At 33.4% G+C, this 13,705-nt stretch overlaps 1 protein-coding gene across 1 annotated transcript in view; it reads right to left on the reverse strand.

The window, feature by feature from the left end:
* Window positions 1–13,705, reverse strand: part of nos1apa (nitric oxide synthase 1 (neuronal) adaptor protein a) — a 214,550-nt gene continuing 200,845 nt past the window's right edge. The window contains exons 11-12 of the mRNA XM_056460125.1: window positions 6,693–6,969; window positions 1–1,495 (exon numbers count right to left, since the gene is read on the reverse strand). Coding sequence (XP_056316100.1) covers window positions 952–1,495; window positions 6,693–6,969 — 821 coding nt within the window. The 3' untranslated portion in view covers window positions 1–951. The remainder of the gene's footprint in view (window positions 1,496–6,692; window positions 6,970–13,705) is intronic.

Below are 13,705 nucleotides of genomic sequence, written 5' to 3' on the forward strand. Positions count from 1 at the left end.
ATGAATGAATGAATGAGTGGCAACTTTATGTTATGAATTACCAAAGATCACGAAATCTGTTCTATTAATGTTCTATTAGGAAAAAAGGTCACCAAGATCTTGGATAACCTGACAATATGTAAATTAACAGCAGTTTTTAAGGTGAACTATGCCTTTAGGTTTTCTTGTCTTATTTTCCAGCAAAATACCAAAACAGATATTTCAAACAATATAAAGGTACATACTTATTATATACAAAAATGCACAACACTGCATAATTAAGATTTGTTTTCCAAAAAAAAAAAAAACTGGGGGGTTTTAAAAGCTGAAGAATATTATAATTTATTAAAATATTTGCTTTCAATATCAAGAATAAACAAAAAACAGTATTGAAAAACAAAAATATTTCAAATCTTAAGAAGATTCTTCAGAAAGCATGCTGATTTGGTGCTTAGTAAAAATTGTTTACTATTTTTAAAGCTCAAAACATTCAGACTGATAAATTTTTTTGAGGAAACTGATTGATTTCTGGATTTCTTTTTGATGCAAGAAAAGTCAAAACAAACCACATTTATATGAGAGAAACTAAAAATGTCTTATTACAGCTTTAACATTCGACAAATGATGAAAACAAATCATAACAGCGTATGCAGTGTTGCATCTCAAGTAAATTCATCTGGAAAATTCTACTGGAAAAAAGTCAACAAACACTAAACTAAAACCATCTTGCAGTGTATTGACTTTGGTTTCTGTTAACTTGTGTTTTTTTAGAGTACAGGTCCACAAATACTTTAAAATACAATCTTTTAAAAGGTTTTATGTTACTATGATTAAAAAAGAATAGTGAATATTTATCATTTGAATAATTCTATCTATGAAATGACTAAGTACAATCAGCGGTACTTTGCTATAAAGGCAAAATATGAAATGCTAAAATGAAAGCAGGTTAAATGGTGAGATTCCTGGAGATCTTTATTCAAATGACAGCAGGTCAGGATGTGGTTCTTCGTTGTCCAGGCTGAGGGTTCGATAATCCACAGTGCCATTCTCCATTAATTCTCCTTCAGTGACGCTGATCCGGCAGCCGCCTTTACCTGGACATGGAGTGGAAGCCATTCTGGTTTCAGAATTGGCCAATTTCTTTGGGTCCAGATTGTCTTTGTGAATGAGATCTGGAACTGAGAGAAGCATCTGCGACTGATCCACATCCTCTGAAATTCTCTCATCCATCACTGCAGATGTGAGCTTGTTATTCAGTTCTACGATGGGCTTCTTCTCCATCTGGCTGTTGACGTCTGCTTCTGGAGGTTTCTCGATGTTGGACTCTTCAGGCTGGGGCTCGGCTTTCTCTTTGGAGGTTTTGTCAGGCGAGGAGACGAAGGAGGATTCTGGGGAGGCCACGACGGGGTCGGAGGAGATCATCATGTCCTGGGTGGTCTTCAGGGCACGCGGAAGACGCTTCTTGCCAGTCGGTGGAGGAGGATCCAGACGAGGGAAAGAGTCCAGGGAAATGTGACTGCAGTGGAGAGAGAAAAGCATTGTGAGAGCTCATACGTGATCAGAACTCACTGAAACATGAGCCAAAATCATGATACTTCTGAAAAGAACAAAGATTTTTTTTTTACAGATTGTCATATTTCAGACCTTTAGGAGGATAGTTCACTTAAAAAATCTTATTAAAGATACATTTAAAAGCATAGATTGAGCCTGTGGGATGAGGAGGAAAGTTCACAGGACAGCAGTGCTATTGCTGAATTTTCAGAAGGATAAAAATAGTAATCCAAATAATAATGTAGTGGTTATACAATACTTTTGAGAAGCAGAAGAGGTAAAAAATGTAATTGCATTTTGCCAATTCATTTACAATAATTAAACATGCATATTTACTAACTTTTTAATACATTATATAAATACTATTTAAATAAATAAAAAATAACAGGTAAAATAGAAGTTGATAATTGTATTTTCCTTGTTATTTAAAAACCAAATGTTACTTATATTTGCACTACTGCTTAAATATAAGTTCAAGAGTTCACACTTAGATATTACTTGACGCTATTAGCAAGTTTGTCATGCTGTCCCGGGAAAGAACCCTTAGCTTGGAGATAATTGAGCCCAGGGCTCCTGCCTAGTCAATTAGCATAGAATTAAGTCCTAGATTAAGTATGGACTCGAGAGCTCCCCTTGGTAAATGTAGGAAAAGGAAAGGAGAAGATGTGGTGGAAGGGGGGATTCCTCCAAAACGAAGATTAAGTAGTAGGGTAAAATCTGTCTATTTATTGTAGACTAGGATCAATCTGATTGTATTATTGTTAATTACAGATGAGAGACCAGCCACAATCATATCACATCGTCCTCTCGGAATTAGTTTGTAAAACTTCACAAAGAAATATTATAATTTTATTTAGCAAGGATATAAAACATTTGGCAGAAAAGGCTTTTAAATTGAAACAAAATTTGTAGGCTCTCCTTTCACACTTTTCATTATTTTTTTTTATTTCTACTTAAGCACCAAATCAGCATATTAGAATTATTTGAGAAGGATAATGTGACCCCAAAAACTGAAGTAATAGCCATTAGAATGTAGCTTTGCCATTAGATTAAAGGAATTAATCACATTTCTAAAAAGAAAAAAAAGAGATTGTTTTTGCTCACATAATAGCACAGACCGCCTGCTATTATAAATGACCAATTTTACTGTTATTTATTAAGACAAATACACACATAAAACTTTTAAACCCAAAAAATAATTTAGAAAATTCAATTCAATTTCAGCATGGTAAACAGTACTGTGAATAAAGAGCTAACTCATCTTAAGAAGATGAAATATTACAAAAACATAAATGAAAACGAAGGGCTGCTGTATCGCAACCATTAATTTGGATGGTGGTCAAATGACATCAGATTCACCATGACTTTAAGTCACATGAGATGCTCACACTCAATTAACCACAAAATTCTTGCGTGTGTAATAATGTCCTTTTAATAAATCTAAGCCGACAGCACAATTCCCTCAATAATGTCACATCTCTGTGCTTTAGTAACCTCACTCCAGATGATAAGAAGTTGGTTTCTTGTAAATGCCTCGTTTCATTTATTATTTTATGATAGAGGAATTTGCACTTGGTCTGTTGAAGATATGAATGCTGATGAGAGTAATAAAGTCTACAGTATATGATATTCTATCATCATTTTAACATATTAGAAAAAAACACACCCCTCCTCAACAAGCTGCTCATTCATATTTTAATAATATTGGGTAACTTACATTTACATTTTACATTTAGCAGATGCTTTTGTCCAAAGTGACTTACAATTGAGGAGGCATTCAGCGATTCATCAAGAGGAGTCAACACACTCGAGACGTGCTAAATATACAAATGAACTGTGTGCTTAGATAATTAAGTGACAGAGTAAGGAAGAGGGTTTTTTTTTAATAAAGAGAAAAGTGTTTCTACAGGTGGTTTGTCAAGCCCACTCACCTGTGTGAGGCTCACTTCATAAATTATTATTTTAAAATAACATGTACTTTTCCAATTATGAGCTATAATAATGTCTTTCTATGACTATCTTACAATGCACTGCCAATTACATAAAAAACTAAACTTTTTTACTATACAATCTATAAGAAAACCTAATACAAATGCTGAAAATAATTGTGTAAACGCGATGTTACACAACTGGTAAGATTCCAAGCAATTAAACCAAGCCGTCATCTCAAGTCAAAGTTTGAATGACGCAACACAAGCACATGGACTGACAGAGACAGACACGCTCAATATCTTGAAGGCAGATGATCATAATGATGGCGGATGCAGTTGCTGTGAACGGCCACATGAAAAGCCCTGTTTCATCTCAGAGAGACGTCTGTCAACTCTCTGCTCTAACTCTATCACAACTGAGTTCAAACATGATTCTCCTGTTTTCACATTCACTGCTGAAAGAGATGTGAACAGCCACAGAAAATATGGCATTGGTCATTTGCCACACTGAAAGTCATTTATAACGATATGGGCAAGAGGTGTATAAATAGGATTATCAGTAAAAATGTAGCATTAAAGCAAGCATGCAGGCTCGTTATACTGTAATAAACACTTATAATATGGCATGAGGTGTGACTCTGTAAACTAGCCTTAACAGAGTGCAATTAGGTCATACCCAAGTCATTTTATAACTTTGTGTTCTTGTAAACCACATACCTGTACACACACATACACAAACACACAGTAAAAACAACATTGAATGTTATTTTGAAAGGTTTTCTAGTCACCTCAACTTATGTCAGTCAAATTGACTAAAATGTTAAGTTAAATTTTGTAAAACTAAATAAAAGGAGCAGAATCCTAAATAACTGATCAAAATTAAAGTAACAATTTTTGTCATTATTTATTTACAGTATCTCATTCTGTGAATCTATAAGAACAATTATCATATTTTTGGTCCCACATTATATTAAGTGACCTACGTACTTAAATCAAGATATTAATACAATGAACTTAATTATTTTCATAATGCATGCGCAGAACACTTCTGGTGCTGTTGAGGTGGGATACAGGTATGGTTAGGAACAGGTCTGGTGGTATGGCTAGGTTTAAGCTTGGGCTAAGGTGTAAGTGGATGTTCAACATTGTAATTATGAATATATTTACAGAAATTAATTACAGATGTAATTACATGCAGGTATTTAATCAAGCATAATTACAATGTAAAAACATATTTTACAGATTAAGTACATTTCAGTACATTATAACTGGTAAGTTAGAACACATTAGTTAAGGCCATTTAATATAAAGTGAGACCAATTCTTTTTATTATTTACATCATATTTTAGTTACTGTCCGAGATATTAGTATTCAGCTTAAAGTGCAATTTAAAGGCTTAACTACGTTAATTTATTTAACTAGACAAGTTAGGTTAATTAGGCAAGTCACTGGGCAAGTCATTGGGTTGTTCTGTAGCTAATTGAAAAAGGGGGTTAATAATATGGACCTCTGCCGATTAGAGATGCTACGATCAGGATTTCTGCAGCTTATACTGGTGATCGGCCAATATCGAGTATTGAATCAAATGCTTCAAACTTTAAAATGCATAAAGCACATTCTCACTCCAAGTATGAACCTTCAGAAAAGATCTCGCCCTACCTAAGGGAATATATTAAGGATGCTGCATATAATACCTTAAACGCATCTCTTATAACCACTTAGATGTGATAATGTCATGGCCAGAAGCAGCTTTACAGAAAATAATTTATGCATTCATATAAGCTTAGTCTCTTATTTATTAGGGGTCGCCACAGCGAATGAAAAGCCACAGAAATTAATGTAACAGATATAAAAAATTGTAAAAAAAAAAAAAAAAAAGACAAACAATGCAATTTGGAAACATTCAACAAGAAGAATTCAACATGTCTCAATCAAGAAAAAGTTTGGAGTTAATATTTGATGCAAAAAAAGTTAAAGTGCACACCTATAAACCTAATACTTCTTTACTGAAAGGAAACAGGCCTATAAAACACTGTTTATTGCAATAAGTATATTACAAGAAGTTATATTATTAAATATTCATGTTAAAAAAATAATTTAAACGTCTTTTTTTATCAAGCTTTTAGTGAACTTGCAATATTGTCAAAAGCACTGAACTTTAAGTTGTTTTATGCAAAAATGCCTAAATACATGCAAGATTTCAAATATTTTGCTTGTCTCCAACTATTGACAGCAGGTCCAGAGAGTCTCACAGCAGCTTGACCACTCAATGAGAGAGAGAAGGGGATTTACACTCGTGATATCTTCACTGCTCTATTCATTTAACCTAAGAAATGTAATGCTTAGACCAGGGGTGTCCAAACTCGGTCCTGGAGGGCCATTGTTCTGGAGAGTTTAGCTCCAACCCTAATCAAACACACCTGAACCAGCCAATCAAGCTCTTACTAGATATGCTAGAAACTTCCTGGGAGGTGTGTTGAAGCAAGTTGGAGCTAAAATCAGCAGGACACCAGCCCTCCTGGACCGATATTGTACACCACTGGCTTAGACCATCACTGTTCCTCTTGCAATCTGTTTTCTTGCTCATTCACTCTCGTCGCCATGATTTCTGGGTATTTTAACACATTTTTAGGGATCATGGAGCTGGTATGAATATGCGGGAGACTTGCGGAGCTTCCGGGAGAGGTTATAAGGTTGGATGAGACACTAGATAGGGGCGATCGATCCACTCGCGTCACGGCAGCTCAAAACACTGGATATGCATTGGCTGCACTTACAACAAAGAGGCCATCACTCATGCGAGTAGTGCCAATAGACTGTATAAACAGGTCGCACAGCATATGTATATTTTAGCTGATGTGACGAGAGCCATTCTTATTCCAGCCAAACTAAAAAGAAAGACTTTAAAAAGAAAGAGGATATCCTTGCACATTTCTAATTAATTAATTTTTTCTCCTTAAGATGCCTTCATCCAGCAACCCTATGTTAAGGGGAACATTTTTTTCTGTCCTGTTCATCTGACATTTATCCGTCAGGACACTGAAGAGGGTCTATCAGGTCGGGCCATGACGCAGTAAAGCCTTAAATTAGTCTCTGTAAAAGCACTGCAGGCCTCACATGTCAAGAGTAAGTATACCACAGCTGACAACTTCCTAGCAATTTTACTCTTAGCGTGAAGTCAATAGAGTATAATGAGCGTATTGAGGTCACTAGCGCTGTTAAAGTTTGTACCTGTTTCTAGCTGTGCCGTGGCTCATGTCAACCAGACTGGCCCACACCGGCTCCACGTTCTTATTCACCTCCGTCACCCCGATGTCTCCGAGGCTGCTGGGGTCTTTCCGGCGGAGCAGATCGTTCACCTTCGCCCCCATGGCTTTGCCCAAGTTGAAGGCGTTTTTGAGGTGTTGACTGCCTCCTGTCCTTGAACCAGACAGAGCTGAAGAGTCTGATGGACGAAAACTCTTCGGCTGCTCTGCAGCGTTGCAGTTCTCAAACATGCTTTGGTCCACTAAAGGAAAGGAAGAAAGAAAAGAACAAAAGCATTTCAGACAAAGAGATGTGCATGTACATTTATTATAATAATTATATCACAATAACATTTAAAGGAACACTTTTTGAAAACAGGCTCATTTTACAACACTTTACAAAGAGAAAGAGAGTTGGGTTTTACCCATTTTGAATCCATTTAGATGATTTTTATGCCTGGTGGGAGTACTTTTAGTTTGGCTTAGCATAGATCATTAAATCGAATCATAGATATTTATATTAGATAAATAATACCCTGTTGTTGTCTATTGGAAGGAATGCGTCAATAGACCCGCCATTTTAGTACAGGGTAGCGCCCCTTTGAAATGAATGTGTCATATTTCATTTACATTGTTTGCTGATTTTGTTCAACAAAACTAGCATAAGCCTAGAATTAAGTGCAAGTTGGTGCTGCTTTGCCTTATGGTCAGTATTATATGACTGTATTATCTGTGTTATGTATGCATCTTCAGACTGGCTTTAGTCTTGATTAGTGCAGTTTAATGACTTTTGTCCAGGGAGCACTGTACAATTGTGGCGGCTGTATTGATGCATGCTCAGGGTCCGTATGCGATATCTATGTATATATTTAAGGAATCTAATAACATTAGCATCTAACTTGAAAATGACCAACTTGATTTGATAATTTTCCTATTTAAAGCTTGACTCTTCTGTAGTTACATTGTGTACTAAGTTCGACAGAAATCGAAAAGTTGTTATTTTCTAGACCGATATGACTAGGAACTATGATGAAAATCTATGCTAAGCTAAGCTAAAAGTGCTAAGCTAAGCCAAGCCAAAATGGCAAAACTCAACTCTGTAACTCTAGGACACTTGTAAAATGAGCCTGTTTTCAAAATAAGTGGAGTGTTCCTTTAAAAGCAAGTAGCTTTTGTACAGGATTTAATGCTTGAGTGTTTATAAGTAGAAGGACACTTGGTCTCATTCACTAATTATGTGGATTATTTCACAGGCATAGAAAAATCTCTCATTAAAAAAACTCTCCTCCTGATACACAACATTGTAATTATGTTTTTAAGCTCATCTAATATTCTCATATTAAAGAATTGATTGCTCAAGGTTAATCATTCGCATAAAAACACACATTTACTGCATAAATGTAGCACAGAATTGTATTACAGACATTTTGAATATACTAAATTGACTCTCTATTTTTTTATAATTGATTTGTACAGCTTAAGGTTTGAATAACTAGAATAAACAGTAGTATTTTTTGTGATTCTGGAAAAAAGTAATATATATTTGCCAATGGTCTCAGGAAATTTAACAGGATTATTTTTATGAACAGACACTTTGTTTTAAGATCAATTCATTTTCCCCAGAAAACAAGACTTTACATATTACAGCTCAATAAAATGTATGCTGATTTAAGGATATTTTAATTGGAAAACAAATAATAAGAGATTATTTTGTTTTTCGATTGCAGACACATTGATTTATTTTTTTTGTCATAATTTGAAAATGAGGGTTTCAAAAACAAATCTCTGTTCAAACCTGTTTTCTAAATGAGACCAAGTGCTCGTTCAACTAATTTGTTTTACATATGTCAAATATTGTAATGGTTAATGTTTTCTAAGATAGCATCAATATCAAGTAAATTGAAAATAAAACAATTACAATAAAACAAGGCATTATGCAATACATTACGAATAATTCAAACTCACTTTGATTGGCTAAACATGACTTTAAAATTATGATAAATGAGCACCTGTTAACAACAATGGCAGTGCTTCCCACACATAGAATTTACTTGGGCGGGCCACCCAAGTATATTAGTGACAAATTTTATTTAATATTATTAGCATCCTTTTACACTTCTTTGTATCCGCTCAATATAACCAAACATCCATCAATTAAGTGGTAGAAAGTCTTCTCTCGTTTACCAGTTTCTGTGCCCGCGAGACCTGTTAACAATCATGCAGACAGTTCCACGTGCTTTTCAGACCCACAGAGATGCACATTTTTGGGACTTAGAAAATTAGTTCAGGTTCCTAAATCTCCTAAAATGTCCGGAATTCAACTTTTGCTTTCACTTTCTAAAGCCTGTATGCGTATTTGCATTGCTCTTTTATTAAAGACTACTTTCCGCCAGGTTTCACAGCTGACAGTACATGCACAGCTGCGATACTGAGAGAAAAAGTAAATAATAGATGCCTTAATTTAAACGACTCAGAAAAACTTTACTATATGCTTGGAGTGGACAGAATGACATCTAAACTGGCTGCCAAATGTATGTACACCATTAGTAATGTTTAATCAACACATTTCCCTTATTAAAAAAAATCTACTCGTTTTAATTTTGCAGTTATGATAATTTTTAGAGATTTTAGAGAGGTGTGTTTTTATTAATGTTTCTGTTATTTATTTCTCATTTGCTGATTGTTTTATTAAATTGATGATGTTAATATATACATCGGCTATTTTACATGCAAATCTAAAATACTTTTGCATTCAAGTTTGCTTTGAGCTTGAAAGAAAAAGAGAGAAGCAGATTTCATCTGTCAGTGGGTGCACATGGCTCCTGAAAAGCATAAAAGTATTTTATTTAATTTTATTTCAGGTCTTTTTTTATTTATTTACTTTAACCCATTGAAAAGAAGCAGTGTCATAAATACAATTATTATTAAAAATGAAATTATGTTTTGTTTGTCGCATATAGTTAACTATTTATGTGATGTCTGTTTCAATCCGGCTACCTCCGCAAGTATATTTCAAACCTGTGGGAAGCACCGAATGGCACTATAAATGTAAAACATGCACAAATAAACATCCAAAGTTATGTACACCCAAACAGATCCTGATAAATAAAAATAATAAATACATGAAAATGTTTTACAAGTTACTAAAATAGATAAGCCAAAAAAATTGTGGAAATATATAAAAACTATCATGCAGTGGAATATAAATAAAATAGCATATTCAAATTCACAAATATAAATATATAATGGGCACAAATTCATGCAAACAACAAGCAAACACCATCACAATGACACCCAGTAATTTAAAAAAAGGTCCATTAGAGAAATTAAGTTCACAACAGCTCAAATTTCTTACCTCAAAACCATTATTTCATGGGTAGCATTTCAATGACAAAGAGAGCAAAATTTATCGTTTGCAGATATCTACACAGATATATTCCCCAAAAATGTATATAAATACATCAAACATGCATAGTATCTAAAGTCCGACTGACTGACAAATCACAACATGGAAAAAAGAAGAAAACTTTACCTTGAAAGTCACTGAGGAAAGGAAGACTGACATTGATAAAGACAGGAAGATAGAAACACCAATTCACCAACAAAAGTAACCCTGACATGCTGTTCTGTTTAAAACTCAACTGCAATTTAGGCATTCATTCAAAGCTGTTTACAATAAAAGCTCAATATTAGGCTGACTCTAATTAAATGTGATTTCAAGAAACTTCTGATGGCATTTGATGTGGCATAGTTATTTCCAGCTTGTTAAACTCCAACAGTTTCCAACACTTGCTTATGGAGCAGTACGATTTCTCATTAGGCGGTGACAGTTTCTCTCTCTGACAACAAACACGGGCCACATACGAGACCAGAGAGGCACAAATATTTGACAAAGGAAGTTATTTTGATGCCTGATGATGTCTTGGCTCTGCAGGCAAGGCAAACAGATGAATGGCAGCAATCTGTGCGCCAAAAAACAGCATGTTGTTCATCATGGTAATCAGAGAGAGGAAAAGAAATGAAAATAAAACCCCACAACTTACCATTCATGATGGATTTCCCAAAGACCAGCATAAATTATTCACACGGTTGATCTTCAAAACATGCGTCATCATTCTATATGACGCTTAAACAAGCACAGCATGCTGCTACAATGAGTTTTGAACAACACATAAAAGAAGACTGGTGAAAAGTTTCATGCCTTCAAACCAAGATACCCTGAACTGTTATTTTTTTGCCCTCTTATGCTGGGTTCAAACTAAATACTAAAAGAACATGCGTATCATATCACTCTCTCTAGTTTAGCCGTGGGATGTTTTTTGTTTTGAACTTGTGCGAAAAATTCTGCACATTTGTGACAAATGTGTCTTGCATAACGATAACGCATAATTTGCACAACAAAGTATAAATGCCACATAAATGCTTAAATTCGCATTTGGTGAGAATCCAGTATTACATCATTAATATGGTTAATCTAAAAATCTCTCTAAAAGGTTTGCACACACAGTCTGAAATTTTCATATAAATGTTTTTGTATTTGTTAGCTTAAAAATTCATCATGAACTGATGTGTATTAATGAATCACAATTCAAACATATATATATATATATATATATATGTATATATATATATATATATATATATATATATATATATATATATATACATATATATTATATATATACATATATATATATATATATATATATATATATATATATATATATATATACATATATATATATATATATATATATATATATATATATATATATATATATATATATATATTAATAATAATTATTATTATATACAGTTGAAGTCAAAATTATTAGCCCCCTGTTTATTTTCCCCCCCAATTTCTGATTAACGGAGAGATGATTTTTTTTCAACACATTTCTAAACATAATAGTTTTAATAACTCATCTCTAATAACTGATTTATTTTATCTTTGCCATGATGACAGTAAATAATATTTTACTAGATATTTTTCAAGACACTTCTATACAGCTTAAAATGACATTTAAAGGCTTAACTAGGTTAATTAGGTTAACTAGGCAGGTTAGGGTAATTAGGCAAGTTATTGTATAATGATGGTTTGCTCTGTAGACTATCGAAAAAAATATAGGTTAAGGGGGCTATTAATTTTGTCCCTAAAATGTTTTTTTTTTGAAAAATTAAAAACTGCTTTTATTTTAGCGGAAATAAAACAAATAAAACTTTCTCCAGAAGAAAAAATATTATCAGACATACTGTGAAAATTTCCTCGCTCTGTTAAACATCATTTGGCAAATATTTAAAAAAGAAAAAATATTCAACGGGGGGCTAATAATTCTGACTTCAACTGTATATTAAATAAAATAACAAGAAAATATTGTGTCCACTCAAATGAATTGATCTGTCAATATGTCAAAGGCATGGCAATAGGTTAAATGTTATGGTCACACTAGGGCTGCACAAGCCCAATATCATTTTCAGCAATATCAATGATCTGTAATGTCATGTTGGGATTAATAAAACTTGACCTAATAGTATGAAAGACGTTCATTTTAATGTATTTTTAAGCCCTGTGACTAAGATTAAGCAAATTTTAACTATTTGGGTATATGAAACTATAAAGTTTGCCACTTTAGCAAAAATTAATTATTTATACAATGAAGACTATACGGTGTTAATTTACATTTGATTATTGCATCACTGAACCTCAATGCTGTTATACTTCACCGAAAAATATGAAGCGATGTTCATTTCATTTTTATCTCTGTTCTATTGTTTTCATCTGTGCTTTATTTTATTCAGCATATTCTATATAATTTGGTATATTTTATGCAAATATATTTGTATATTTTATGCAGATGCACTCCCCTAAAATTATAAATACTTTCCAATACAGTTACTCAAGTCATCTTGAAATTATATTCGAATTGCAATATAAAAATTGCAGAAAAACAAAATATCACAATGTCAGTTTTATCTAATATCATGCAGCCCTAGGCCACACACACATACAAGCAGCAGTATGTCAAAGGTATGGACACACACATGTACGCACACACACATAAAGATATGCACACACCACAGAGCAGCATGGTAAAGGTGTGTGGCGTGTGCCAACTATTGGAAACAATTGCCACAGCAGTGGTTCTCAACCAGCTGCCACAATCCGTCTTTATATCACAAACTTTGTTTGTCATAAAGTGCTCTGTGCTGCAAGACCAAATGGATTTTGGCTTTTGCTTGTATGGTGGCTGTGAATTGTCAAAACGCTTTCTTTGGAATTCAAATCCAAACCAAACCCAATCCAATGTTTTGTTTAAATGACAAACGGTACAAAAGATACTGTGTTAAAAAATAAATAAATACAACCTCATATTGTATCAATTGCATGACACACTGCCTTTGACACTGCATAAAAAATAATAAATTGGACTGAATAAATTGGACTGCATAAAAAAAGTTCACATCACAGCTATTAAAAATGCCAAAAATTATCACTGGAATCAATTTCTGAACGATTTTCTTTTCCCCAGAAAATCAGCCAATCAGATTCCTTCCTGCTTTAAATAGCTCAAGCTTTTAAAACAGCAGATGACTTCAGCATGCTTTTGAATAAATAAAGCATTCTCTTTAGCTAGTGTAGACGTTACAAATATTTGCATATCCAGTGCTCAGCATATACAAGTACACCCCTCACAAATCTATCTTTTAAATTCATAATAGGCTTTACAATATTATATGTGTGCATATACATTAGATTAGTCAGTACTGAAGCCAAATCTGGAGCTTATCTAACTAAATAACTTACGATAATGGTCCAAAAACTAGTACACCCAAATTTATATGTTATAGAAAAATATTAAATACAAATTTTAAAAAAGGCAAAGAATCAAGAGAAGCAAAAAAAAAATGTTGTTGAGATTTTGTAGGTTGTAATTAGCAATTTTTTGCTTGAATTTAATTGTATTATCTTTAATTTCTAAATATGTTTGGTGACTAAAA

This window comes from Danio aesculapii, chromosome 6, assembly GCF_903798145.1.
Source record: "Danio aesculapii chromosome 6, fDanAes4.1, whole genome shotgun sequence".
NCBI lineage: Eukaryota > Metazoa > Chordata > Actinopteri > Cypriniformes > Danionidae > Danio > Danio aesculapii.